At 39.6% G+C, this 27,537-nt stretch overlaps 2 protein-coding genes across 6 annotated transcripts in view; one reads left to right on the top strand and one right to left on the bottom strand.

Moving 5' to 3' along the window:
• Nucleotides 1–470: 470 nt before the first annotated feature.
• Nucleotides 471–7,296, top strand: radx (RPA1 related single stranded DNA binding protein). Its single transcript, XM_014006770.1, has 15 exons — nt 471–1,541; nt 2,050–2,192; nt 2,290–2,482; nt 2,786–2,894; nt 3,021–3,121; nt 3,222–3,341; nt 3,452–3,547; nt 4,966–5,127; nt 5,195–5,352; nt 5,435–5,556; nt 5,891–5,938; nt 6,021–6,088; nt 6,179–6,415; nt 6,753–6,935; nt 7,023–7,296. The coding sequence occupies exons 1-15, from the start codon at nt 956–958 to the stop codon at nt 7,151–7,153; spliced, it is 2,457 nt and encodes an 818-aa protein (XP_013862224.1). The 5' UTR covers nt 471–955; the 3' UTR covers nt 7,154–7,296.
• A 117-nt stretch (nt 7,297–7,413) lies between these two features.
• Nucleotides 7,414–27,537, bottom strand: part of npas2 (neuronal PAS domain protein 2) — a 44,259-nt gene continuing 24,135 nt past the window's right edge. For 4 of the 5 annotated variants that reach the window (XM_014006768.1, XM_014006765.1, XM_014006767.1 and 1 more), the window contains 21 exons: nt 25,785–25,984; nt 24,929–24,985; nt 23,078–23,232; nt 22,864–22,955; nt 21,772–21,861; nt 20,853–20,973; nt 18,979–19,092; nt 18,773–18,891; nt 17,969–18,051; nt 17,774–17,880; nt 17,508–17,655; nt 14,852–14,936; nt 14,642–14,768; nt 13,190–13,287; nt 13,002–13,088; nt 12,501–12,695; nt 11,586–11,810; nt 11,330–11,508; nt 11,166–11,258; nt 10,883–11,084; nt 7,414–10,803 (listed from right to left, as the gene is read on the bottom strand). In XM_014006768.1, the coding sequence (XP_013862222.1) occupies nt 10,567–10,803; nt 10,883–11,084; nt 11,166–11,258; nt 11,330–11,508; nt 11,586–11,810; nt 12,501–12,695; nt 13,002–13,088; nt 13,190–13,287; nt 14,642–14,768; nt 14,852–14,936; nt 17,508–17,655; nt 17,774–17,880; nt 17,969–18,051; nt 18,773–18,891; nt 18,979–19,092; nt 20,853–20,973; nt 21,772–21,861; nt 22,864–22,955; nt 23,078–23,232; nt 24,929–24,985; nt 25,785–25,840 (2,670 nt within the window). In that variant the 5' untranslated portion in view covers nt 25,841–25,984 and the 3' untranslated portion in view covers nt 7,414–10,566. Of the gene's footprint in view, nt 10,804–10,882; nt 11,085–11,165; nt 11,259–11,329; nt 11,509–11,585; nt 11,811–12,500; nt 12,696–13,001; nt 13,089–13,189; nt 13,288–14,641; nt 14,769–14,851; nt 14,937–17,507; nt 17,656–17,773; nt 17,881–17,968; nt 18,052–18,772; nt 18,892–18,978; nt 19,093–20,852; nt 20,974–21,771; nt 21,862–22,863; nt 22,956–23,077; nt 23,233–23,962; nt 24,122–24,928; nt 24,986–25,784; nt 25,985–27,537 lie in introns of those variants that run through there. The other variant, XM_014006769.1, reaches the window with a different exon arrangement.

Below are 27,537 nucleotides of genomic sequence, written 5' to 3'. Positions count from 1 at the left end.
CTGTACTGCTGTAAACTAATAATAATAATAATAATAATAATAATAATAATAATAATAATAATAATAATAATAATAATGAAGTGACTTATGTTTGATAATAAAACAAGCCACATTCACATAGATGATGTGTGTATAAAAACATTTATTTATTTATTTATTTATTGTAGAACCAAATCAGCTCATTATCACTCCCTAAAAACAAGTTTAGGAGGCCCTCTAGACGGGTTTTCTTTGTTGAAAACTGCTCGTACCAAAACTCCTCGGACTAAAGTAGACTCTTGTAGGATAAACGAAACAGTTTAAACAAAAATGAACCCATCCAGAGGACCTACTCAACATTTTTTTTGATATTTTTGTCCTACATGGAATAGATGCATGGACTATTTAACTAAAAATGTTTTAAAACAGGTGGATATTTTTTTAACTGGACATGTACTGTAACATCCAACGCTAGACTGTAAATAAATAAATAAATAAATAAATATACTTTTTCCAAAGTTTATGGGACCAATTAAAATGAGACTACAGAACTACAAACATGGCCCGTTTGTCGCCTTGATGACGTAGACACAAGGGGTCCTCGCGCAGTATTGCGCGGATTTCAAAAACAGTGCAACTTGCACACTTTGGAGTGGACCAGTTTTAAAGTTAGGTGAAGTATTTTGAATCGCAAAGTTACATTTTGCGCTCTATGCGCAAATTACTTATCTGTGCACCATTTCGAGATAGAGGAAATTTGTGACGCAATCAAACAGCACCGCACTGTTTGTATTTTTAGCTAACAGCTAACCCACCTTAAACATATTTCTAACGAAGTAACTTCTCATAAATTAATCGACATTTACTGTGAAGTCTAGTTTACATCTGCACTGTTTTAGTAAGCTAAATGAGCAACTTATTGGCTAAAATGGTCTAATTTAACGGCTTCGGCTGTGGTTTTCTAAATAAGTCGTCAATGGAGGATAGCTCGTCTTCTTCGGTGGTATCTGCTGTCTGTCCGCCGTCTTTTCTTCAGAGGACGCTGCAGCGTTTATCTTCCACCCAGTGCCTGAAGCTCGCAGAGGAGGCAGCTCCTGTCGCCGYCGTTTCTCTTCAGAGGTATTTGACAGAGCAGCCTGACGGGCAGCGGGCTGACAGCTACGCCTACGACGTGACGCTCACAGACGGGTTCTGGCGAGCCAAATGCCTCCTTCACCCAGGTTTGAACCACCTGGTGCACAAAAACAAGCTGAAGGCCGGAGGCGACGTCCGCGTCAGCCAGTGCTCCTTTGTTTACAACGAGAGGAGACTGGGGCATGGCTACATTTGCATTGAACAGCTCAGTTGTGTGGCAGAGAGGTCAGCTGTCCTGTCCAGCATCAGTGACGTCGAGTCGCTGCCCGTGCTGGTGAAACACGGCATGGAGAGGAGCCTGGCGCTTCTGAGGGACGTTCCCCTGCAGGTGAGCCGCAAACACTACCTGCCGCTGTGGAACAATGACGACCCGGAGGGAGAGCTCTGGATCTCGGGGTCTCATTCGTCCTCTCAGACGGTTCTGGATGGTGAGTATGTCAGGTCTTCAGCTGATCACTTGTATTGTGACTACACCTTCAGTACTTGAGTAATGTTATTATGAAGTATCGCTACTCTTACTTGAATACAACTTTTGAGTACCCTACCCACCTCTGTATTCAGTATATTGTCTTAAAAACTGGTTGATTTGTGTCCTGTGTGATTCTAAAGGCTTCATCAGAAAAGTAGCACCAAAGAGCCAAAACTCAGAAATATTTGCAATGTAACTCGTTTAAAGACATAGAAAGTTCACCTTTTAACATAAATTTTGTAATATTATAAACCTCATAATCTTAGATAAGAAATTTTATTAATAAATTGAGAAGAATTGTTTATTTATGGCACAACCAGTTTCTTCATTCACTTGTAATGCAGCTACTGGCTAAATTATATTTGCAAAGAAATTGCCCATACCTAGTTACTATTTTCCTTTATGGAAAGGTTTATTGAATGTAAAAAGCTGTTATGACCTAACAGTCTGGTTTAAATTTGTTTCAGTGTCTAAGGTTGCTCTTCTGAGGAGTGTGGACTCCTGCTTCAAAGTCTCATCAAAACCTCTCCCTCTACTCGTGAAGATAATTCACAAGTCCAGGTTAAGATACTAYGGAAGATTTGGCCTGAAGATTGATTACCCCTATCAGGCGAGTTTAACCTTCGTATCATTTATTAATATGCTAACCTGTTCTTGTTCACAGTTTGAACGTTGACATATCTGCTGACTGGTTGTATATATTACAGGCATATTTTGAAGTTGCTGACCAGAGTGGCTTGATGTCGCTCGTGCTTTGGAACGAGCTCTGTCCTGAGTTTTACGAGAGGATGAAAGTCGGCAGCGTGCTGTACATCCAGAATTACTCGCTGAAGCAGAGTTATTCCAAGAGATCTCGCCCACAGATGGACCATTACGGACTGAAGAACTTTACCTCTGTTGGTATGTACCCAGAACACTCCCAACAGAGAAACAACAAAGGCAAAAAGGTGATTCCTGTCATTCACAGGATGTGTTTGAACAGGGAAACCTCTGAAACAAGGACCTGGATTATATGTTCAGTTCATTTAAACTGAAATATTTATTTGTAACATTAAATTTGACTGACACCGGGAAAGAATAGAAGTCTGATAAAAGGCCTGTGGGGTCCTAATTTGATAAATGTAACATTAAACCGATGTTTTGGTTGATGATGTCGTCTGGGACAGAAAATGTCAATATTTATTTATAAAATGTTTCTTTTAGAAATCTGCCTGAATTATCGAAACCCGGGTTCAGTCATCACTGTGGTCTCCCCAAAGAGGGTCCTGCCTCAGTGGGGGCTGCCTCAGGTTTCCTACCAGTTCACCAGCAGGTGATAAATCCATGTTTCATTACTCTAAATGTACATTTCATTCCTACTTGACACATGTACATTTTTAATTTACCTTTTTTTCGTATCGTTCCATATTTCACTGCTCTTTATTTTTCACTTTTGCAGGTCTGAGTTAGAAACCCTATCCAACAACTTTGCCTATGATGTCATTGGTCTGGTGACGTTCGTTGGCCGTGTTGAAAGAGTCAGAAGTAAAGGGAACAAAGGTATGTTGGGTTTATGTTTTCTCTATCAGCTGAATTTATTTTTACACTCAGTTTATCATTTGAAGACATTAGGTAGTGGCTGACACTGTGCACCTCTCAGCTCCAGAGAAATACTGGACGTATCGCTGGGTGCACGTGGTGGACGGAACGTCTGACCAGCCTTTTATCTTGGAGCTTTTCTCCTCATCTCAGCCTGAAATATTCAGCCAGATTTGTCCAAGTAAGGCACAGCACCTCTGTAACACAGACACCTTTTGTGCCTGGGGTCTTCCTGTGTAGAGTTTGCATGTTCTCCTCGTGGTTAATAATAACATTTTTTTTTTCTTGTAGTGACCTACCTGGTGTGCACTCAGATGAGGGTTTGTCAGGTGGAGGGCTCATTGCCGTACCTCACCAGCAGCTGTGAAACAGAGATCTTCATCACAGGTGACTGCTGCCTCTTCATCCAGGGTGTCTGCACATTCTTAACAACTCTTAAATTCATAAAGTAATGTGTAAGTTGACCTTAAATATATTATTCAAAGGTCTTAAAGGGATCCCTGATTAGTTGTAACAGTAGACTTTATTTGATAAACATATATTTTAACTGTAAAATAAAGACTGTAAAAATACTGTAGGCTGTTTAGTTTTGTAAATTTTTAAAAATATATTTTAACACGGACGCAGCCATTTTATTTACACGCAAAGCATTCTGGGTAAATGTTGACGTGGATAGGTCCTCGGTGTGAGCGAGCTATATCCACCCTGAAGGTTAATCTTGGACAATGTCTGATGATCGACTCTTAAATGAAACCAGAGAGCGTTGACAGAGAGGAGAAGGTAGAAATGACTCAGCCTGGAACTGAAAATATGGATGGAGGACAACAGAGCTGCTTCATGGAAGAAGAGCTTAGCCTGTTAGCTTTGCGCTAGCGCCGACGCTATATTGCCTTATATGTATTAGCTCGGTGCTAGTGCGACAAACAAGCTAAACTGAGGTCCTCCATCCATATTTTCAGTTGCAGCTGAGTGAGTTTTGTTTTCTCCTCTCTGTCATGTGGATGGAGGACCTCAGTGACGAGAGGAGAATGTGTAGCACTGAGCTAATACATATATATGGTGATAGCATCGGGGCTAAAGCTAACAGGCTAAGCTGAGGTTCTTCTTCCATGAAGCAGCTCTGTTGTCCTCCATCCATATTTTCAGTTACAGGCTGAGTCATTTCTACCTTCTCCTCTCTGTCAACGCTCTCTGGTTTCATTTAAAAGAGTCGATCATCAGATATTGTCCAAGATTAACCTTCAGGGTGGATATAGCTCGCTAGCAGCCTCACACCGATGACCTATCCAYGTCGTCATTTACCCAGAATGCTTTATGTGTAAATAAAATGGTCCCGTCCATGTAATATATTTTTAAACTTTTAGTTTAAAAATGATAAAAACTGAACATCCTACAGTATTTTTACAGTTAAAATATATTTATTAAATAAAGTCTAATGTTACAACTAATCATGTATCCCTTTAAAGCTTGTTGGGCAGAAGCGATTAAAGTTTTCTGTCTCCGACGTATTTCCTAAAAGTGAGGAGGAGAAAAAAAAGTGTGTTGTTGCGTTCTGTAGTCCAGTGGGATTTAGCTGACGCTGCTTTCAACCAATAAAGAGAAGCAGAGTCACAGTTGTAGCCAATCAGAGCAGAGCAGGGCAGCTCCTGCTGTCTGTGAGAAGAGWACTAATACTGAGCTGCTACCCTCCTCTCCTCCTGCACCAAGCCCCGACCTGCCCGGGACTTTTGTATCTAAAGTCTAAATTTTTATTAAACTTTAATGTGTCAGGTGCAGATTTAAAGGATTTTCTGTGTCCACACCAGGGTACCACAAGGGTCAGCCATATGTGAGTGACCCCAGAGTGAAGAGCTTCATCCAGTGGACCAAGACTCTGAAGGACAACGCCATCCTGCAGAAGACGGCTGTCGGCGGCCATTACTGTTACCCCCACCCCCCACAGATGTTTACACAGACAGATTCATCAGGTAAGAAACAAAAGATTTTGTTTTTTCAATTAAAACAACAGGTTTTAAATCATCTTTCCATTTTAAGGTCCGGCTCCTCTGGTTGCTGTGGCTGACCTGAAGACAGAGTTAGAGACTCTGCACTACAGAGAGCATAAAAAACTTGCGATTCAGGGACAGATCACAGCGGTGCGCTTCATGAAGCCCCTTCAAACCACAGAAACACAAGGAGTGGAAGAGACTGGGGTAAGGGACCTCATTTTAAAGTGTCTTTTATTTAAAAGTAGTGAGGGTTTGAAACGAATGAGTTTCATTTGTTTTTCGTCAGGTTTGGAACGCTGAGCGAGAACGAGTCGCACCAGAATCAGCTGAGCAGACCGCAGGCTGTTCAACGTCTCCTTCCTTTGACGGCAGCTCGGCAAACAGAAGGAAAAGAAGAATTCAGAATAGGTTTGACTTAACTCCTGAGATGTTTGCGAGCCTCAGGTTGGATTAAACACAGAGTTTATACACAATCTCTAACACAGCGAGGTCAAACTCTGCTTCACAAGGGSGTCAATATTCAAAACTCGGTCCAAGCTGAGGACCAGTTTCTGTCAGTATTTGTAGAAAAAAATGTTTTATAACAAATTATGTTTTCCAAACTATATTTTATGTWGCATTTAGGACATRCATAACCTAACGGATAAAGAAAATGTATAACTTGGAGAAAAASTGGTATAGATTGTATTTGTGTGAACAAGTAATTTAATGAGTTAAATCTACTGTAACTCATGTTTTCCAGTGAAACCACTCCGTCCTGCTTTAATCACGGCAGCAGCTTGTCTAAAAGGTAGTTCAGACTGAAATAATTACGTTTATTTTTCAGTAAATTCTTTAAAAGTTTCTGAGATTATTTGTCTCTGCCTCTGCAGGAGGCCTGGAGATACAGAGACACGAGAGCAGGAGGAAGAGGAGCTTCAACATGAAGAACAACGTCAAGGTGAGTTAGAGCTTCGCCTTCACTCCTCTGTGTGTGTGTGTGTGTGTGTGTGTGTGTGTTGAGATACACTAACGTTTGTTTTCCCACCAGACTCTCCCGCTCTGTCCTGGGAAAGCAGCAGCTGGTGCGAGCAGCAACAAGAACTCTCCGAACACCTGTGTCCAGGCATCCTGCACGGGGACAGCGTCTCTCGCGGCTTCACGTTGGACGAGAAGAGCGCTCTCCTGCGGTGGAGTAACCTTCAGCCTCAGCGATGGACGTCGGAGTCATCCTCCGACACCCTCCTCCCCGCTTCTTGTCCAGGATACTACCAGCTCACCATTCTGGGTCCGGCAGAATCTCTCTGATCTGTTCTCTTCTTTTCAGCTTCTGTCTGACGMACTCATCTTTTTTTCTCTTGAGTGGATGTCTCACAAAGACTTTTTTTTATTTTTTTTTGTTTGAACAGGTCCTGAACAAACACAACTAACTGATCTTTATGTTGTATTTTATTTACGTCATCAGTGAGTGTCACACTGTGGTGACCATCTGTCGGCAACAATCAATTTACACAGTCGGAGGTCTGAGTGACCTTAAAAAAAAAACACCTATCTGTCTTCTGTGAACATGTTGCTCAGTTTGACGTAAGCTGTTTTCTTAACTTTTTTTTCTATCTGTCCAACAGGCATCAATAAACAGATAGCGGTGGATGCTGCGTTTTTTCCCGTCGCGCACTCAGACGACCCCCGAGCCGTCGGTCTTCCTCAGGAGCCGCACAACAACTCCATGCTGTCCTGCCTGTCGTCAGGTTTCCTCTGCCCGCTCCGAGGTGAAACCAGCCGCAGAGAAGCCACGCCCCCTGAACCAGGTAGCTGACGAACAGATCAAAGACCCTCTCTGGCAGGGTGGGGCTTCTGTGAGCTGGAAACAAAACGGTTGTTTTTTCTTCCTGCAGAGGAGATTTTGGCAACTGCTCCCGAGCTGGAGGGCGCTCATGTGGTCTGCATCCTGGATCTTTGTCATTTGGGAGGAGATGAGGTGGAAATCCTGATCAACAAGGTGTACAAATTGACAGAAGCTACTTAAAAATGATAAACATTGTTTCAATCTGTAAGAATATCGCAAATAAATGTATTTATTTTTTTTGAAAGACAAAATCGCTACTATATTTCTGCTATACATCTGCTTTGTAGTGTCTATTTTCTAAATAAACAAAATACTGGCATAAATTATTGCTTTTTATATCTTTAAAGTCATACATTTTAGCTTTAATTGTGAAAATAATGTCCTGAAAATCTTTTTTCCAGATGCAAGAAATCCTGATAATGACAAAGTTTGCTCAGGAATATGTTTAAAAATATTTATTTCCAAATATGTCACAATATCCAAGTTGATTTATATATAATTTAAATATTTTATAATTAATATTTAGAGTGTAAACTCAATTTTAAGTTTCATTTTAAACAATAAAATGGTTAAAGCTTATCTTTATGGTAAATACAGAGAAAGGAAAAACAAGCCGTACAAGTGACTGTGCAACACCGAAAAATAAACCTCACCTCCTCTAAAAAGACACTTCTTAAATCTTACAAAATTACTTTTTAATTTTCAATCATGTAACATACATATGCAATCTACCCGACATATAAAATAAACAACTATGTGGCCTCTTTTTTTWAAACATTCTATTATACAATATAATCTTTTATTATTTTTCTGCACTGAAACTGCAGAAATGTCTGAACACCAGGCTTGTTTTGKTTCCTGGCATTTCTTTTACACACAAAGCATCAATCTGACTTTTAGTTACAAATCAGAAAAACGAAACAAAACAAAAAAAGTACAAATTCAACGTGATCAAGTTCACACACCTTCAAACGAAAAGAATAAAACATTGACACTCACTCATGAAGGAGAAGCTATCTGGGGGGAGAAACTAAACGGCTGCTGTCAGCGAGAACATTTTAACTTCAGAGACACTGAAAGTGTTTATTTAAAGCCTTCGTGAAGCAACTCGTGGTCCAAAAGACTCATGTTCAGGACAGATGAGTTTAAAAAAAATTCAATATTAGCAGATTTGTTTTCACAGATTGAGTTTCGAAGAAATWATCTCAGTAAAGAATTTTATCGCCAGAACGGCTGATTATTTTTATTCAACTCTGTCCTGAATTCTTATTTTAAGTCATTTTCTCTGAAACGTCAGCCAGAGAAGATAAATCTAGTCGTGTATGGCACCTCGAGTGGCGGTGAGCAGAACCTTTGTAAGCGTTTAAAACTTGTGAAGAGATTAAWGGTCGTTGTCGCTTTGCTCCGGACTGAAAAATAATCTTAATATTACACAATTGCACTTAAACGACTGTGTTGAGTTAGAGGGTTTGAACTGAGCAGCAGAAGCCGAGCAGATTATTCATTTTATAACATTTTCTGAGAGATTCTGACTCTGTTTGTTTCAACCATCATAACCAAACGGTACCTCCTGTAATCCTACACTTCAGATGACACATTTGTAATAAAAGAAAAAAAAATACTGCCAAAGGAATGTTAGGACATTTTCATAAAAAAATAATAAATCACTTCCATATAAATTACAAGGTAAAACTGCTTATAATACACCTCTATATACAAGTAAACCWGTTCTGACAGTATAAATTAACATTCTTCTTTTTAAATCCAACATTGCACATAGAAAAGTGTGAAGCGGCTCTGAACCTTGCTGCAAGAGTTTGGGGTAAAAGGTAGATTTTAACTTTGTTTATTAGCTGATTGATTAACTTTATGATGCATATTGGATTAAACTATGAATCAGGTTTTAACAACACACTCCAGTCTTTTCTTTTATCCTTCTGTTATCACCGTGAATAACTGTCAGTACTCGAGTACTACGGATTGTCTGACACATGAAAGTAAGTGAATTAAGTTTTTGCACATCATGTTCTCGTGTTTCCTTTTACAGAATCACCTAAAGATTGTCAGAAATGGTTTGAACACGGCTTGAAAAACTTGTAACATCCAGACTTTGAGCAAATTGTGCAAATTCAGGGGCTGCGTCTACGTTGGCCGGGTCCTTTGTTGATGGCGAGTGGGAGAACTTTCCATTTTTGTACCTCCAGATTTTAATTTTAAAACTACTCCTGGCTCTTGCTTCGTTTGCCAAGCAAGCAAAAAATAAATAAATAAATAAATTATAAGAAAATCTCCCGGTCAATGCATCTTGGGCTGTGCAGAATAAAGTGGAACCTCAAATCGGGGGGTGGGGGGAAGGAGGACGCATTTGTGGGCTGYAACTGGAGGAGCCTTTGAATCACAGGATACAGCCCATGTTAGATAATGCAAAAATCACGTGAAAGTTGATTGTTTAGTGAAATATAAGAGCTGACAGAGTCATGGCTGAAGTGTGATTTGTCTTATAAATAAGACCAAAACAAGAATCAAGMTTTTAGGCAGCATGCAAACTCTCCCAAACTCATTTGTGCAGCAGTTAAGTTTGATTTGAGTGTTTTTACTACAATTAGCCAGAGGGGAGACAGCACATAAGGACCACCTTTCAGTGTCTAAAAAAACTATGTATCATAACTTCTGTGTAAAAATAAGTTTCTTTCACGTCTTGTTGTCATAAAACATGGACGAATAACTCTTTAAGGGTRAGGACATTACAACACACTGTTCAGAAAGTACTGAATGTGTAAAAAAAACCCAGCTAAAATATATGTATTTGCATTATGTCCAATACAAACCTAAACACATAAAATAAGACTCTTATGAAAATATACCTCTTTTTTATTCTAAATGGACCTGAGCTGGATTTTTAAAGCCGTAATCAGATGAAACCRTCGAACCGCACCATGAACGCGTCACGGTTGAAGGCACAAATCGACCCTTCCTACTCCTCCTCTTCCTCTCCTCCTGTTTCGAAAATCGCAGCTCGTCAGAAGCAGCTGAGCTTATTCTAATCCAGATTTTTGGGACCGGTACTTCTTCAGTCCCAGATTCAGGCTTTAAAAATCTAGATAGACCTTCCAGATAATGTGAGGGACTCTCCGGTAGTGTTTTACATCCTGATGCTTSACAAACAGGCATTGTTTTTCTGCGTTTTTTTTATTTTATTTTTTAATTTAAATTTAATCTCACCTTGAAGCCTTAGAGAGAACATTAAAACYTGGGATAAAAATAAATATTTACTTTTAGGTAGGGGATGTTAGCAAAGTGCAAACAGACACGAACATTAAAAACAGTTCAACAAGTAGACACGTGAAAGCATCTTTTTAAGAGCTTTGATAATCCACTTGTTCTGGCGGTCTCAGTGAGTGCAATGTGGGCYCCCTTCAGACGCTCCTCGAAACCTTACGGTGGGTGGAGGGACCTCGGGTCAGTACAGCCTGTGTGAGGCCAGCTTCCTCTGGACTCATGACCAAGTTTGATTTGCGGGTGCCGTGGCGCACCGCTACCTGCAGGACGGCGCCGCAGAGGCAGGTCTCAGAGCTCCTAAAAGGTCCTCAGTGCTACCGAGTCAGCATGTTTTGGAAATCTGAAGCGCTGCTTGTCTGGTTTTGAGAATGTTGATATTGTCTTTGTTGTTGTTGTTGTTGGTGTTGTTGTTGTTGTTGCTGCTGCTGTGCTTGCGGCACCTGCTGTGTTTGTGGCTGCTGCTGGATGTACCCCACCGTGCTCTGCTGCGGGACGTTAGCGGTGTGAAGGAAAGCTGGAGTCGATCCACCGTGAACAAGTCCTTGAGTCATCTGCGAGAACAAAAGCGGAGCGTGAACACTCAAAACCGATGCCGATCCGGTGAGTTTAGAATTCGGTTGCGGGGGTTACCTGAAAGAACTGCTGTGGCTGCACCGAGTGCTGCGAGGCCTGAGGCTGAGGGTGGTAGGCTGACTGGGACTGGTGTGTGATGAAGGTGTTGTGCGGGATCATTATGGGAGACGTGAAGACGGGGGAGGGCACCAGGACGGCGTTGCAGTTGACCTGCTGCATGGTGAAGGACGGGGCGATGAGCGGCTGGTCCAGGCTGTACCTGTAACGTAAGAACAACGAGACGCTCAGGGAAGAGGAGAGACGAGGCGAAGCGCCCACTGTTGTTGTGTCGTCTGCGTACAGAGTCTGGGAGATCCCCATGTTGCACTGGGAGGTCTGCGAGGTGACGCTGCTCGTAGGAACCAGTGTCTGCATGGGCTGGTTGAGGAGCATTCTGCAGGAGAGACAGGATGGAGTTGTGTTAGCATGAAGGTGTTTTAAACGCAGCGTGTTCAGAGCTCTCACCGTAGCTGTCCGTCCTGGCTGAACTGGCTGTTGGTTTGTCTTTGGTTTGGGTCGTGCTGGGGCCGGGTGTTAGTCTGGGAGAACATCATGGGGTTGCTGTAGAAGGGCGTCGTCAGGCTCGTGTTTGTCTGCACAGGCAAACTCACAGACTGCCTGCTCAGAGTGATCCTCTGCTGAACCTACGATGAGCACAAGAAAAATACGGTTTAATTTGCAACAAAAGAATTGAGTTTTTTTTTCCCATGCAGCTTCAAACCTGTGTTGATGGTGAGCTGTTTTCTCTCAGGACAGAGTGAGGGGAGGAACTGTGAGCACCACAGCCTGCTGCTGCTGCTGCTTTAGGCTGGCCTGAGTGCTGCCTGATGACCCCTGACTGATTCTGCTGGGCCGGCCTTCCTGGGCCCTGCTGCTGCTGCTGCTGCTGCTGCTGCTGCTGCTGGGCCTGACTGAAGTCACTGTGGATAGGCTGCTGTAACAACATCTAAAACACACAGAGAGGCAGAAGATGGGTAATCATTCAAAACGTTTATTAACTTCTAAAAAATAAACATTATGTAGGTAAAATTAGTGCTGGGCATAAATTAAAATCATAAATTAATCACAACTAATCTCAAGATATTTTCTGTGTACGAAACCTGTGAGCAACAGACTTGGAAAAAAACTGTGTTAATATGTGTTAAAATATTTGTCGCCATTAGTAAAAATATTAAAACAGAAAAAAATTCACATTCTTTACAGTTGATTTACATTGTTTCTTGTTAACGAGCAATTTTTTTAGTTTAGGTTTTAAAACACTAAGATCATCTCATGTTATTTTCATTTTTTAACATTACATTACAGACTGAAATAGTCATTTTGTGTGTGTTATTGACCAAATTAATATATAAATGTAGTATAAATACAAACGTATTGTATATACTGTATGAAGGCATTGTGCTGACTGTTTAAAGCTATATTTTGTACATGTAGTAACTTGTAATGGACACTAGGTGGAGACAAAGCATCAGCTCTGGAAGGGTTTAGGTTTACTACATAAACACAACTGTTAATTTTATGTTTAGAAACAATTGGGCTAGTTTTTCACTCCAGAGAATAAAAGTCTATTTGTCTATTCATGTATAAGAGTTGTTATCGTTTTTTAAACAACTCAGTGGTATCTTTCTTCTTCTACCTGTAGATTAGCGAGATGAAGCTTCTCCTTTATGTCGTGCAGCTCCTGCTGCTGGGTCTTAATGTCAGCCTGCAGAATGCGTGTCCTCTCCTCCAGCTGTTCCTTCAGCTGGTTCATCACACCGAGCTGCGGCTGCTGCAGCTGATACATGGAGGGCTGCGGCGGCGGCGGCGGCTGCTGCTGCGGGGACTGTTGCTGCAGAGAGAAAGCAAGTTGAAACTTTATTTTACCTTCTTGCTGTAAGTACTCAGTGCCAATTTCCTTCAGCAGTTTGTAGAAAACCAAAGTACAACAAAAACAAACTATAATCTTATCATCTTTAACCTTTTCCTTATGTTCTTGTTTTTTATCGACAATCTCATAACCAGACTAAGAGGGACACTGAGCAGATGATATGAACACATTATGAACACATTTGGCAGCAGCAGTCATAACAGAACGACATGTACACAAGCAGAGGAGACGAGCACAGCAGGCAGGAGAGGAAGTCTAAACACTAACCATTGTGGAGTGCTTGCTGCAGGTTGGAGAAAGGGGGAGGCTCATTTGGGGAACAAGGTCAAAGGAATTTTGTCTTTGAGGCAAACTCTACAGAGGAAAAAAAAATAGGGGGAAGTTTACCATTTAGCAGCGCCGTTGACATGAGACTGTGTCATCAGACCGTTTTATCTCCAGAAGAAGAAACTGACCTTTGAAGCAGTGGGCTGGAGTCTGACAGACGTCTTCTCGGGCCCGATGGAAGCAGGCTGCCATGATGGCGTGCAGGCCTCGGAGTAGGAGTTCGCTGCTGCAGAGGAGACGCGTCACATTTATTAATAACAATGTTCTGCGCTTTTCATGATCAACCTCAATCATTTAACCTGCTGTACAAGCTCCGACTAATGAAGGAGGGACTAGGAATGACTGATAAATAACAAGGCTACAATAAAAATAAACTTCTGTTCCTAAACTGTAAATTGTCCTTGGTTAAAATAATAAATAAACCTCATGTACAGTATATTTTTTCTTTTTTTTTATTCAGATATTGACTCTTAATGGCTTATTTAGTGCATACTTTGCTGCTGCATGTTCAAATAATCATCTTTCTAATACATTTAGCTGTAATCAGTTGTAATAAACTTTTCCCGTAGGAAGCTGCTTTATGAGGCAGATTTTTTGTTYAATGTGTAACTTGAGTCAAAGTCTTCTTTTGAAGATCACACTTTAGCTTTAAAGTGTAAGCCCCCAGATTTTAATCAAATTCTGTTAACTCCATTAAACTTTTTAAATGTTCAGAGGCAAACAGTGGTGGCTCGTGTGGTTATCAATTCCTAAAGGAGTCATAAAATCATTTAATCCAGCACAGAAACGTCGTACTGCAGATCCAAACATAAACTGACAACAAATCAGTGGATTTATTCTCTTGTTTTCAGAGAGGATGATGCTTTAGTTTTAAATTAGCAAAGTAACCAAACTTTGTTATTCCTCTTTTATTAAATAACTCTGCTGATTCACAGGCCACTGTTTGCCAATTCAAACTGTGATGCATTCACTCAGCGTTTCTTATTATAACCCACACAAAACAAAGCAATTCATTGTTCTGATGGAGCCAGGTTTAATAATGTACCTCGGAAAGTGAAGAAAGTGCACTAATGTGTGCGGCTCTGTTTGCCCTTTATTAACAGCTCCTGTAATGAATCTGCCACTGCTGCCATGTTGTCTTCATAAATATGCAGATGGAAGTGAGGTGTTTTAGCACGTTAGATGGTGGGTGGAAAGGCAGCAAGTCAGAGAGAAATGGAGATTTAAACTAACAGGGGCCTGGAAAACATTTCATCGCAGATGCATCGTTACCCACACATTCATGGGAGGCGTTGTAAAGACGCCAAGTCTGCTCTGTTTCAGACATTTAGCCACAGACTCTTCTAAGATTACAAAATAAAGAATTAAAATGTGGGATATTTTTCAAACTACAAAAAAAGGGAGAAAAATTGATGGTTTTCAACAGGAATTAATTTAAAACGCAGCGTAAAAAGCTTCGTCTGCTGCCGCCCGAAGAAGAACGTAATCTCTTTTTCGGCTACATTTCACCAGGAGGATTTCTTCAAATAACGAGCTGCTGTGGAGTGAGTCGGCAGTTTGGAGAGCAGAGGATGACTCACACAAAGAGTCCGACAGCGCCGTGTGGGAGGATTTCCGGGAGCTGTGGGAGGACACCGAACGTGCACCGCTGTTTCTGTCCCGAGCGGGGTTCAGAGTGGAGCAGATGTCCAGGTACAGCTCCTGAGCCTGTGGGAGTAGTGGTGGGGGACACAGGTTCAGGACAYAGACCTGAAGACACGAGGACAAGCAGTAAAGCTCCTGGTCCTTACCTTCACAGAGGAGGGGGCTATCTCAGGTGGAGACAGCTCCTCAAGACCAAACGCTCTCCTCCGATCAGCTCGCACCTCAGCGTAACTGAACAGCAAATTGAGTTTATTTTAAGGAAACACTAACAATCCTAGAAGCAAACAGAAAACAATCCTCCACTGCTAGTAGAAAGGTGCTAAGTCTTGCACAACAAGGAAACTTCACATTAGAAATAACAAAGAGCCAAAGTTATTCAGCTAATAGGTTGCTTTCCTGTGATGTCACAATGCAGAGCAACAGGAGTGTGAAATACAGACGGAGGGTAGGAAGTGAGGTAGCAGAGAATCTGTTGTCTGAAAATATACCATTTTGTTTACTTTACAACAGCTCCAATCATTCTAACCAAGAAAAGAAAAAGGGGTATTATCGAGTACCAAAGATTGTCAGAAACAAAAGTGAGTAATGTAGAAAGTTCAGAGTGCTGTAAAAAGTGTATTTTAAATCTACGTCACAGGTATGTTAGCTAAATTTTTTGTGGCCGTGTTCATAAAACATTATGCTGTCGTAAAACTGTCTTTTACTTTATAATGATTGTGAAGTAACCAGTAATCTAATACGGACTTCATCTGGGGTCTTATTTATAAAGGATTGCGTGGAAACCATACTAAAAGTGAACGTACGGCCAAAAGGCGGAAATGGCGTACGCCAAAAAAAATNGAGTACCAAAGATTGTCAGAAACAAAAGTGAGTAATGTAGAAAGTTCAGAGTGCTGTAAAAAGTGTATTTTAAACCTACGTCACAGGTATGTTAGCTAACATTTTTTGTGGCCGTGTTCATAAAACATTATGCTGTCGTAAAATTGTCTTTTACTTTATAATGATTGTGAAGTAACCAGTAATCTGACTTCATCTGGACCTTTTAGGCTTCCCCAGTGTTAGTATCGTTAGGTGTTGAATGTTTGTTAACATTAGCCGTCACCGCTAGCACCCTATAAAACAATACTAGAACAAACACCCCCCGTGGTGAAGACCAAACTATAACCGTGGAGTTGTTTAGTACTGAAGTCGTGGACCCACTTKCAGACAAAAGTTATACGTGTCCAGACTTTTCTAGGCTTCCATCTGCTGTAAGATGTTCAAAGGACCAGAGTTTGTGGTACCGACAGCCTCGAYTGTCACAAAATCTTTAGGTGCTGTTAAAAACTCATGAGATACTTGTCACACATGACRTATTTGTGAACCAATTGCTGGTATCTTTGTCTTGAAACTGGATCTAAATCTGCGCAATACAGACTCAACAACGGTTTCCTCTCATAAATATTTTACTTTCATTTGAAATCTCTAAAACCCCATGACTGAAACCCAGCTTTTTAAAATATAATCTGTCCTTCAGGCCAAAAAAACATAAATTTTAAAACTGAAAGRTATTTCTCTTGTTAAGAAAATAGYACAAAAATAAAAGTGTTCCAGTTMATTYCACCTAAACTTGATGCAAAATATAAACTAATTACAGAACTGAAGTGTGCCAGTGTGGAAATAAAAAATAAATCCTGAACAAACACACCTGGCATTACAAGTAGCTGAGTGCTAGTGTTCATAAAAGTGTGGTGCTTATTTAACACCTGGTGACAAGATTAAAAAGATTAAGCATTTAAGATACGTCAGAAGACATTCCAAAGATCTCAAATTATGACCCTTGTGGCTTTCCATACATCCACCCATCACTCCATTGCTCCTGTAGGTAACTGGGAAACGTTCACAGCTGATGTTAAACAGGCAAGACCTGTGTTTCCTTTGAATTAATTTGCTGTAGCAGACAGAGATTTAGATGGTATTCTGTTGTGGCAGGCAGCAAAAAGCTATTCAAAAACATGCATCCTCTTCAAGATAAGAGTTGTGAGCTTCTGTGACAARATCTGAGGAAACACCGGACAACTTTCAGAGTCTTTACAGGTTTCAGCAGATCTTTTTATGGATCACACTGCACCTGATGAGGGATTAAAAACTTAACTTCACACTAAAGCCAACAGAGCGCAGGGTGACAGTTTGAAGGGTAAACAAACAGACGACGATCGGCTCACAGCTGCCATCTATCTGCTCCTCTGACACCACTTCCTGTGTACCACCCCCCTTTTTTATTCAACGGCTGCTGGCAACTGTTGGGTCGGCTCACACCACCTGGCTGCATCCCAATTCAGCTCCAGAAGCATGTTTGATTGTGCCCCTCACACACTAACAGATCGTTGTTAGGTAGGGTATAAATCACCAAATTTATCGCGATACAATAATTTATTGATTTGTCTGGATGGCGATACAATATTTCTCAATATCACAAAGTCTGTCACAATATGATTTCAATTGAATTCACAAGTCTGTGATCAATATGATGCAGTATATGCACATCTAACAACTAACCAACTAAACTAAATGATCGTTTTAGGTGTGAATATGAAGATGATATTGGATCGATTTTTTTTTCATTTTGCCCTGATATAATTGAATCATTGATTATTTAATTGATATATCGATGTGGATGGATGTATTGTTACACCTCTAGTATTAAGTAGTGCAGACTAGAGCAGACGTTGCAAAAAGATTGAGCAAAAAACTCCTGTAATGGTCCAGTACCATGTATCGTTACATACTTAATAGAGAAAACAGGAGAACAATCATTCTTACCTGACAACAGTGTGTGTACAGACAATGAACTCAGGTTTAGAGTTCCACTGGTGGTAGGTGATGTAGTAGTGAGTCTGAAGCCAAATCCACTGCTGCCCTTTGGTCAGGAAGCGATAATAACAGGATTTACCTTTTCCAAACTGCATTACTGAGGACAGAGAAAAGAAAAACACAGATCAGAAATCACACATTTCTTCTCTAACTACAGTTTCCTCCTGCCAGAGATGGATTTCTGGATGGAGAGGTGATAAAGGAAGATTTCTTACGTTGCTTGTGACACTGAGCAATGAGCTCCAAGTCATCCACATGATAGTAATCATAGCCAGAAGTCCCGAGAACCTCGAAGGGTAAATAACCAATGATGGGTGAGGCTCTAAAACAGAACACATTATCATAAACAGCTTTTTTCTTTCTTTTTGAAGTGAACACTAACGATTATTGAAACTACATTAATTTCATACCTGTGATCTAAAAACAAGAACTTCCATTCGAGGCTGTGTCTGGAGGTGAACTCATCACACGGATCTTCTACGTTACACAAATCCTGAATCAGAACACAAACAGAAAAAACAGATTCACTCAAGCTGTACTGTAATGGCACAGCAAGATTTTTTTTATCTGGGCTTTTAAGTGTTTTTTCTTCTTAACAAATACGTTACGATTATACATTTTCTATGCTGTTTGGCAGGGCTAAAGCTCAGATTTGTGACATCACAGAAAGGGCGGCGCTCTGCTTCAGCRCCATGTTTTTGACAACACGTCCTTGCAGTTTTGTTCTCACTAAGACACACAATCACACACAGACTGAATGTTCTGAACGGTTCTCAGAAGATGTGACCTTAGACGCTGTTATTCTGGAGAAAAGCAAATAAAGGGGGAACGATAAGAGTTCAGAAACAGAAAACTGAACTCAGATTTGTAAAAGAGGATTCATTCTGAGTCTGAGAATCAGATGAAAGGACAAAAACAGAGTTATTGTTGATGTTACATTTGACAGAAGCTGGTGTAACAACGTTTTTACACCTGGAGACATTAAACAAATCGTCACATTGATGTTACAATATGACGAGATGTGCTACAAAATAAAACCCTCAAACGTCGATTTCACTTTGAGGAAAACAAATCATCTGTTAGACATTCCTTTTGTGCCGCTGACTCAATTTCAATGACGTCACGCAGTCTGATGCAGATGTTTTAGCTTTCTGGGAGTAATAACAGCAAAACAAATAAAAACCTTTTTTATAAAAAAATCGACCCGCTCCTACCTTCAGAAACTGTGGAGTGACTAATCGTACGGTGGCGATGAGGCAGACCTGCTCCTCCAGCGATGACTGCAAGTTTCTCGGCAGCGTCAGTTCGAGCCCGTTGCAAGAAGATGTAGGCACTGTCAGACGAGGGAGAACATTTATTTATGTGCGGTTTGAAGACTCAAGCTTTTGCATTTTTATCTAAAAGGTAACAAAAACCTTACCATTGTTATGAAACTTGAAATCTCCAACAAACTTAACGTACTCGTAAACAGGGGGCTCGTTTGGGTTCATGTTACCTCTGGCGAGATGACAGCAAAACTCAGTATGAGCCTCACCTATGCAAAAAATATATATTTTCATGGTTACATTCTTTAAAAATTACTTAATACATTAACATATATATGAGATAAACGTCTGTTAATGGGTTGTATTTTAATATTGGAYTTTTAGGATTTTTACAATGTTAATGATGGAGATTAAAAGCGCCCACCACCTTTCTTGTCAGAGTTTCAAATAAAAAATGAAAAATGATTTCATTTTGGACAAACCTTACAAAATTACATTTTGTACAATCTCGTGCAATATTCCAAGGTCTCCTAACGTGTTGTGTTCAAAGTGTTAGCCCTCATTTATCAAATTATCTCTCAATATTTGTAGAATTACCTGAGTTACAGACATTTTTTGTGGTGGATAAGCTGTGGTGTAGAAATACACCCAGTAATGACTTACTGAGRGTTTCAGTAAATAGGTCCAAAGACTCATGAGAAATTTTGCTAACAGACCAACTGTGTTGATTTCACAGATAATGCCAAAGTTTGAAACAAAGATGTTGCAACAAGGGTCAGAGTATTAATCTCAGCCATAATCGCACCAAATTCTAGCTCAATATCTGTAAAACGGTCCGAGATACAGATATTTTTGTGTTTGCTAAGGTTAACTAGCTTTAGCGGCCATAATGAATCGGGTCAACTCCAAAATGATCCTAAGATTACTTTGAGAGTTTTATTAAACCTCATCCAGTGGTTCATGAGTTATTTTAATAACAGATAAACACAAAAACAATCTCATTAAAAGCCAYTTTTCAAGGAAATTGTCAAAAATAATTAATAATTTCACACCAACCTATCAATCTTTTCAGAAACARATTTTGCACAGCAGTCCTCTCTTTTCAGAGGTCACCACAGCAAGTCATCCTCCTCTGTCTCACAGTCCAAACATTTTTTTAATCCATTTAGAGAACTAYGGTTTATCTGTTTATAAAAGAGCACTTTTAGCTCCAGAGAAAGATGAAAGAAGTTTTCACTAATGCAGCACAGTGACCTCGAGAAAACCAGAACCCCACAGAAAAACCCAGCGAACCTAAACGAGGACAGGCCTCAGTTGTCCTCCTAAAGATGTCTTTTATCTGTGTTCRGCCAAAGGAGATAAATACTGGAAARAAAAGAAGACGTTCTGCTACAGTTAGGAGCTGTTCACACAGATGGATGTCCAACCAAGATGATGACTGCTCCATACGAGGTTTTTGTGACGACTATCAATGCCTCTAACGGCCGCCTGAGACTGCGGTGACTCATCCCCTTTATTCCCCAGAAATGTCCAACAGAAACACAGGATTAAGGTCAGCGTCTTTGGCCTCCCCTGCYGCACTGCTTTGGATTACTGTGTTAACATAACCGTGATTAAAAGTCTTAACAATGATACTAAGCTTGCTCCTATTATTAGCTAAAAGTCTAATCATAGAAACGCACTAATCAGCAATCCAATAAATGCAGACCTTAAAGGAGCCACTTCCTCTAAATATACGGAGTTAGGTAAGGACAAACTGCGTGGACACAAAGAGTTATGCRYKTTTTTTTGTGTGTGTGTTTCAGCAGACTCAACAACAAACAGAAAAAAGTAATAATAACTATAAGCAAGAAATGATTTCAACAATTAGTTTTGATTTCATTAAGGGAAAAACACAAATCCGTATTTTAAACTTTCTGTTTGTGCTGTGCTTCAACACAGTGACCCAGACAAAGAGCATGTGTGTGTGTGTGTGTGTGTTTGTGTGTGTGTGTGTGTGTGTAGGGATGCCGCTCAGCAGGATACTCACTGTCAAGGAAGTCAGCAGCAATGGGGTCAGTCATCAGCATGTGGGATGATAGCAGCTTATACACCTCCCCGTGTTCTGGCTCGGGGAGGAAATTCAAGATGTTTTGGTCCACCATATCTGACTGGTACGACAAGACAGATGTGTGTCAGTCAGGCTCTGAARCGCCATGACTGGATAAATGTTTTAGTTTCTGAGGGATTATAATGGGACAGCTTGTTCTCTGTTGTCGGTGTAATTTATTTGCAGTCTTATTTACAGCAGGCAGATTATTGTAAAGTACAAACAGTACGGTGACTGTGCTTCAAATTTCACAAAAACTGTTAAGAAAATATTAATTAGTTTTTTAATTTAGAGCTTTTTACTGTATCAAAAGGAGTGTCTTTAATCATTTCCTTGAAAGCTGTGTTTCTGCTGTTTGTTGACTGATGAACTGAGAGCAGCTCATTCTGGAGAAATGCAACATAATGATGTAACAAATAAACTGACACATTATGTGATTTAACAACTTTAAGAACTTATTTCCTGATGAACAACTAAAAAAATGATTGTATTATTTAATCCTGATGAATTCTGAACAAGATTCATGTCATTCTGTACCTGCTAAACTTCAAACTAGTTCTTGTGAGAAGTAAAAAATGCAGTTCAACAATCATCAGTATGGAAAATATTTAAATTATTTCAGTGATTTAACACCCATACAGTAGCTGCTACTATAGGAATAAAAATAAATGCCTTTCCGGGATCAGATCAGGTTAAATATTTGACCAGAAATAATAAGCATTTTACCTTTAAAATCTTTCACAGGTCAGAAAAAAAAACCACACTTGGTCAATAACTTTTGTTACCATAAAACTAATCTATAATAGCCACAACGATGTGAATAGGAAAGTATTAGTTGACATAAGATTTCCTAACTTACCGGTAAATGGCCGATAAGTGACGACACACTGTCAGATACGTATATAATGTTTCCATCTGTTGTTAAAGCAACCAGGAAACCATCCAAAGCCTGTAAAAAGACCAATTCAACAACGTCAAGTTAATTCTTCTGTCAGAAAAATGTGAGGCACTTGGAAAACATTTTAACTGCTATAAAAAGGAAAAAATACATCCTTGTTGGAGAAATGCACTCAGAAGAACATTAAAGGTGTTTATTTTGTTTCGACACTTAAAATGTATGATGTGTTTTCATGAAAGTCTATGCAGTTAAAGAGTTTTATATTTATGTTCTTATTTCTAGTTACACGCTTAAATAAAATACTCTGGATGCCAGTTTTGCTGATTTATATGTTTTTTTTTACCRTTTTTGCATCAAAATACCATAGAGGGGGAAGCGTCTATTGTAACAGGACTATGCAGGACAATAAATAAAATGTGGTTATGGTCGCATTGCTTATCAGTTCTATTCTATTACTCTATCAGTTTTATTTTCATTTTAATTTGTTAYTCAAGTGTCATTTGTTTGTCCCTAAGAAAACCAGGTGACGACCTCGATATCTGTTTTTGAGGACGGCTCCTGACAAAAGTTCTTGCCTTGTACTTCAGATTCTTTTCTTTAAAATGTTCGCAGCACGGCCCGACACCCGACTCTGGGTTGTTGTTTTCACGCCGGAGCTTAAGTTACCAAATCAGTTGACCTCGCTTGTCTCTTGGAAGGGGAAAAATGAAACACCTGTTGTAGTTTCAGGTCGGTTTTCACATTTAACTGCTGCACACTGAACCATTTCACCTGCAGGCTAGATGTTCACTTGTTTGTTCACAATCTTTTGTTGGGCACAGATCATGTAACACTTCGGAGGGATCAAGGAAAACGCAGAAGAGACACGAGTAATTGTTTCGATCCTTTATGACTGATTTAAAATAAGTGTTGTTTCTTTAAAATGCGATTCTCTAAACACTTTTATGACTTTCATTTGGTTAAGTTAGCATCAAAACACTTAATTTCACCTTTAACAATGTTTTATTAGTATTTCTAATGAAAGCTGCAGGAAGACATTGTATTGAGCTTTACCTCCAGCATTAGCTGAGTGAACTCCTCATTACTGAGGAACGAAGGCTTCCAGTCCTGCTTCACGTCACAGATTTCATTCTGCGCRGTGATGTCTAAAACAAATTTAATGTTGAAATTAACCGTCACAATCAAGACGAAGTAACGACTGCAACTAAACCCAACATGTTCGAACTAAAATTAGATGGTGTGCAAAGGCAGAGAAACATCTCCCTACCTTTCTGTTTCTGTAAAAAATCAATAGTCCTTTGCAATATGGTGGATTTATCCATCTTGCGCGGGTGGCCTTGGCCCTGCAGCATGGTGCAGAGCTCCTTGATGAGAACATTGAACTGGTCTCTTCTTTTCTTTTCTGATTTGTTACGGGATGCCCTACAGCGAGAAGAAAATGCATATTAGATTGGCGGTGTGTTTATACAAACGTCCAGTCCTCTAGTTTATTAATGCTTTTTGCCAAGTGAATACGATTAAGCGTAAATCATCGAAAAAGCAAGTTAAAGCAACACACTGAAGAAAATAAACTTTCTACATGATTCTACATTTATAACAAATTCATTTGGACCAAATTCGACAGCCCTGATTTTAGAGGTACTTGTAAAAGTTTTTTTATTTTAATAAAAAAGAAAGGAATATTTATTTACAAAAACACACTATATTAGTAAAAGTAGATTTATTTCCTGGAGCAAGTAACTCAGGCAGTATAATAAAAAATAAGAAAAACTACTACAAATAACAGATGGTCTCACACAGAGGCCAAAATAATCTCAAGTATAAATGCTAAATAAAAAAAATAAGTGTGTTTTTGTCTTTTTCAGAGGAATATGAAAATAGGTGGCACATTTATTATTCAGCAGATGATGTGTTAAAAGGTTGAGAAACTACAGCAAATGTAAAAGTAATAAGTCTTTCAGTATTTACTCAAAGTCGTACAGACAGGCAACAGAAAACAGCAAGCACAAGTTTTGACTTTTGCATCAAAAGCTAGCRATAATTCACAATTAAAATTGGTATTTTTAATATTTGAGACATTTTCACTCTAGTTCATGTGCTAAAAATCAGCTGTGGAAGGAGGTTAGGTGAATATAGTTCAAACTGTAGATACCTGAGTATTAACCGTTATGATCCTTGTATTTTGGTTAATGTTATGATTCATTTTCAGATCTTCTGAGTGTTTTATTGTTTTGTATTCTTGTGTCAGCTTCTCTGTGTTTCCTGTGCCAATCCTCAGTTCATCCTCAGTCAGCTTCCTCTGTACGCTGTCATTCAGCCCCCCTCACCTGTTCCCAGTCTCCAATTAGGTCAGCTGTTTCCAATACCTCGTTACCTCTGCTCTATACWCCCGGTCTCCTGCCACCAGCAGGTCATTGTCTATGTTCCATCCTGATGTCCTGGTTGTCTTTGTGTTTCTGCGAGTTGTAAGTTTGAGGCCATGATGCCTTTTGTTTTTGTTAATAAAAGCAGTGCTTCCCCTAGAGTATTGGTCTTTGGCTTTTGAACACAGCCAAAATTATCTTAATGAGAATTGACAGCAGAAACATTAATTGTATTTATTAAACGAGAGTGCAGGTTTTTTAAACACAAATTATAGAACGTGAAAGTCTCTCTTTATGATTATACAGCAATGAATTTCACATTTTAATGACAAACTATATACTTGTATAATGGTAGTTGGTGGTTGTATAGTGGTAATATAATAGAGAAGAAATTGGCAAAATTTACTCCACCACGACCGTGATATCCACAAGTTTAAGAGCCGGGTCTTTAGTGATCCAGTGCAGCCCAGTACATGAAGTACAARCCTAAGAAATGTCTCTTCATCTGTCCTTAAAACGTCACAGAAAATTGTCTTTGGCTTGGTTTAATTTCAGTCCTTAAGGTGAATAAAGTTCACTTTCCTCTGCAGATTATTTGACTTAATGACTTTTGTGTTTTCCAGGTGTTACATTTGTCTCAAAGGTTTCTTGTAATTTTGGACCTTTAAGTTTTTTTTTTGTTTTTAAGACTTCAAAATACATTACTTTGTTTCTCACATCAGGACACACACACTTAGAAAAAGAAGATTGKTTACCTTTTTGCCCTGTCCTTCTCATCTTCATCCATTACATCTTCCACACAGCTGTTGGTACTAAAAACACAAAGACACATTGTTGAAATTTTGTCTCTTTATTTTTGCTTTAATATCGCTAATGGCTCACATTTGTTTTATGACCGGCGTGTTGTAGAGACATTTAATGTTTGGAATATTACACTGATATCTGTTTTTCAAGTTTTATTCACAGTCGTTTCAACGTGTCCTAACAGGACAAATCGGGTGTTAATAGAAAACAGAAACTCTGCTTTTGTCCAAGTTTCCAGCTCAGACATTACAGCCCGACTGGACCAGCTCACACAAATCAGAGCTCCATCCACAAAGCAGACATGTGCAGTTTAACCATCTGCTGCTGCACCAGTTTCCAAACTGACACGTTTAAACGCATTTTTTTACAAAGAGCCCTCTAAGCAGAAATTCATGTCTCAATAAGTGGAGTGGAAAAAAAGTCCATTCAGATAAATTTAAACCTTTGTCAAAAAGCACTATTTACTGCCATTTTTGTGTTKGCGTAACCTGGTGACCTACTTCAAGATCCTGGTTGTCTCCAGATTTTACCAGGTTATTGTGGCGTATGAAGGATCTGATCTATTTTTATCTAAAGTGGTTTATGTCTATAGAACTCATTAAATAAGATTTCTTTTAATGAGGAGGTCCAAATATTTGTATTTTGTGCCACATTTCATTAATGAATGTGACTAATATAGAAGAGGGAAAAGGTTTATATCATTGCTAAATTATATTACACACTACACTCAGGAAGTATTCAGTAGTACAAATAGAGAATAAATCAATTTACAACCACAAAATGAGATTAAATTGTTTTGATACTCACTCCCATTCCCTGCGGGTGGACGAACACGGCCCGCCGAAGTCAGAAAGATTGTCCATAGTCACTCCTTCTCCCAAACAGGCCCTTTCTGAAGTCTTGACAGGCCCATYCGTCCTGGCCTTGTTGGAACTTTTGTTTTAGAAAAATCTAGCAGGGACACGTCGCCCAACACCTCCTCGGTTCCACTGAAGCAACAAGAAGTCCTGCGAGAACAGAGGAAAGTCATGAAAACCTCAGAAATGCGAGTATCCTGCTGACTAAACAACACTGTCTTTGGAATTTACGTGTTAGTAAAAGTAAAAACAGATTAGAGCCCTCAGACTAGCCATTAGCTCGCGAGTCTGGTCAAATTTAAGCTCTTATTCCTCCAGGATTTATCTACAACAGGTAAGATATTAAAGATTCAGAACTACTCCACAGAACCTCACTTCGATCTGAACTACTCTGAGCTGCTTTCACAGGCATGTGACTGGACAGTTACAAGAAGATTATTGAAGTGTTTTAACCTAAATCATTTTTTATTTATTTGACACCTGAAACCAAATGCTTGAGGAGTGTTGTCATGTYTTGTTTTTTGTTTTTTTCTGTTGCTGCTAATTTGTCTCAGATAAGTGACAATCTGATGACGAGCTCAGACTTTTAAGAACAAATCATTACCCTGCCTTGAGAAGCCCTTTAGCTGTGTGGGTTATTTCTCCGTCTATGCGATGCTTTGTTCGTTCTGCCGGGTTTGGCCTGAGTTTGAACAGAGCGTAAACCGGAGCTTTTTACACTTTAAAATTCTGCTTCTATGAGCAGAAGAAGGACTCGTCGATAAGCAGCAGTGACCCAGTTTCAGTCGCAGCCGAACACATGCGCTGCTGTAACTCTGCCTTCGCCCTGAGTAACAGATGATGTGGTTGCTGCTGGTTTTTATCTCGTTCTGCAGGAAAAAAAAGTTATTTGAACGTTTTAGGAAAAGTCTAATCGAGTTTCTCAAGTTTTCCCAGTGGTTTGAACCCTGAAGTAAAGTCTGTTTACAGTTTCTCGCAGTAACTTTTACCTCCTGAAGACAAGTCTTCCCTCGACGTCATTATTGTTTTGGTCTTTTTCCTCAATCAAAATGCCACACTTGTTATTGCTTTTTGGAATTGCTCACATTATCAATGACTTATTTGTTAAAAAAAATAGTAATTAACAAGTTTGGGAGCCAAACTTTAGTACCATGAGAAACCCTGACATAAACCTAGTCAAATGGCAAAGTAATAGATGAAATGTAGAAGGACAAAATAACAGGAGTTTGGATAAACTACTACCAAATCCAAAACCAACACCAGATATTTATGTTTAAAAATCATTTGAGAAAAATGAAACAGGCCAAAAAGCTGCTGTGTGATGACAAAGTCTTAAAGGGTCTGTTGTCACGAAACAACTGCGATTTCTTAGGATTTTTGGTAAACCCTCTTAACTTCAATCACAATTTGATGGTCCTTTTGAACTAGGTCAGCTTTTGCTAGAGAAGCAATAATAATTGAATGTGGTGTTAATTAATTGTCCTGACCTAAGTAAAGTACTTCATAGCTTTAAAAAAAACCTGTTTCAGAACAGGAGGAGCTCCCCTGACCTAGAAAATCCACATAAACAAACGTCTCCTTTAATAATCCAACATAAAACCAACGGCAGCCAACTTTTATAGCATTGTCTAAACCAGTGTTTCCCAAAGTTGGGGTCGGGACCCAACGTGGGGTCCCGAAACATCAAGGTGGGGTCCTGAAAA

Source organism: Austrofundulus limnaeus, unplaced genomic scaffold (assembly GCF_001266775.1).
Source record: "Austrofundulus limnaeus strain Quisiro unplaced genomic scaffold, Austrofundulus_limnaeus-1.0 Scaffold37, whole genome shotgun sequence".
NCBI lineage: Eukaryota > Metazoa > Chordata > Actinopteri > Cyprinodontiformes > Rivulidae > Austrofundulus > Austrofundulus limnaeus.
Note: the sequence above shows the minus strand (reverse complement) of the source record. Positions and strands in the feature narration are given on the sequence as shown.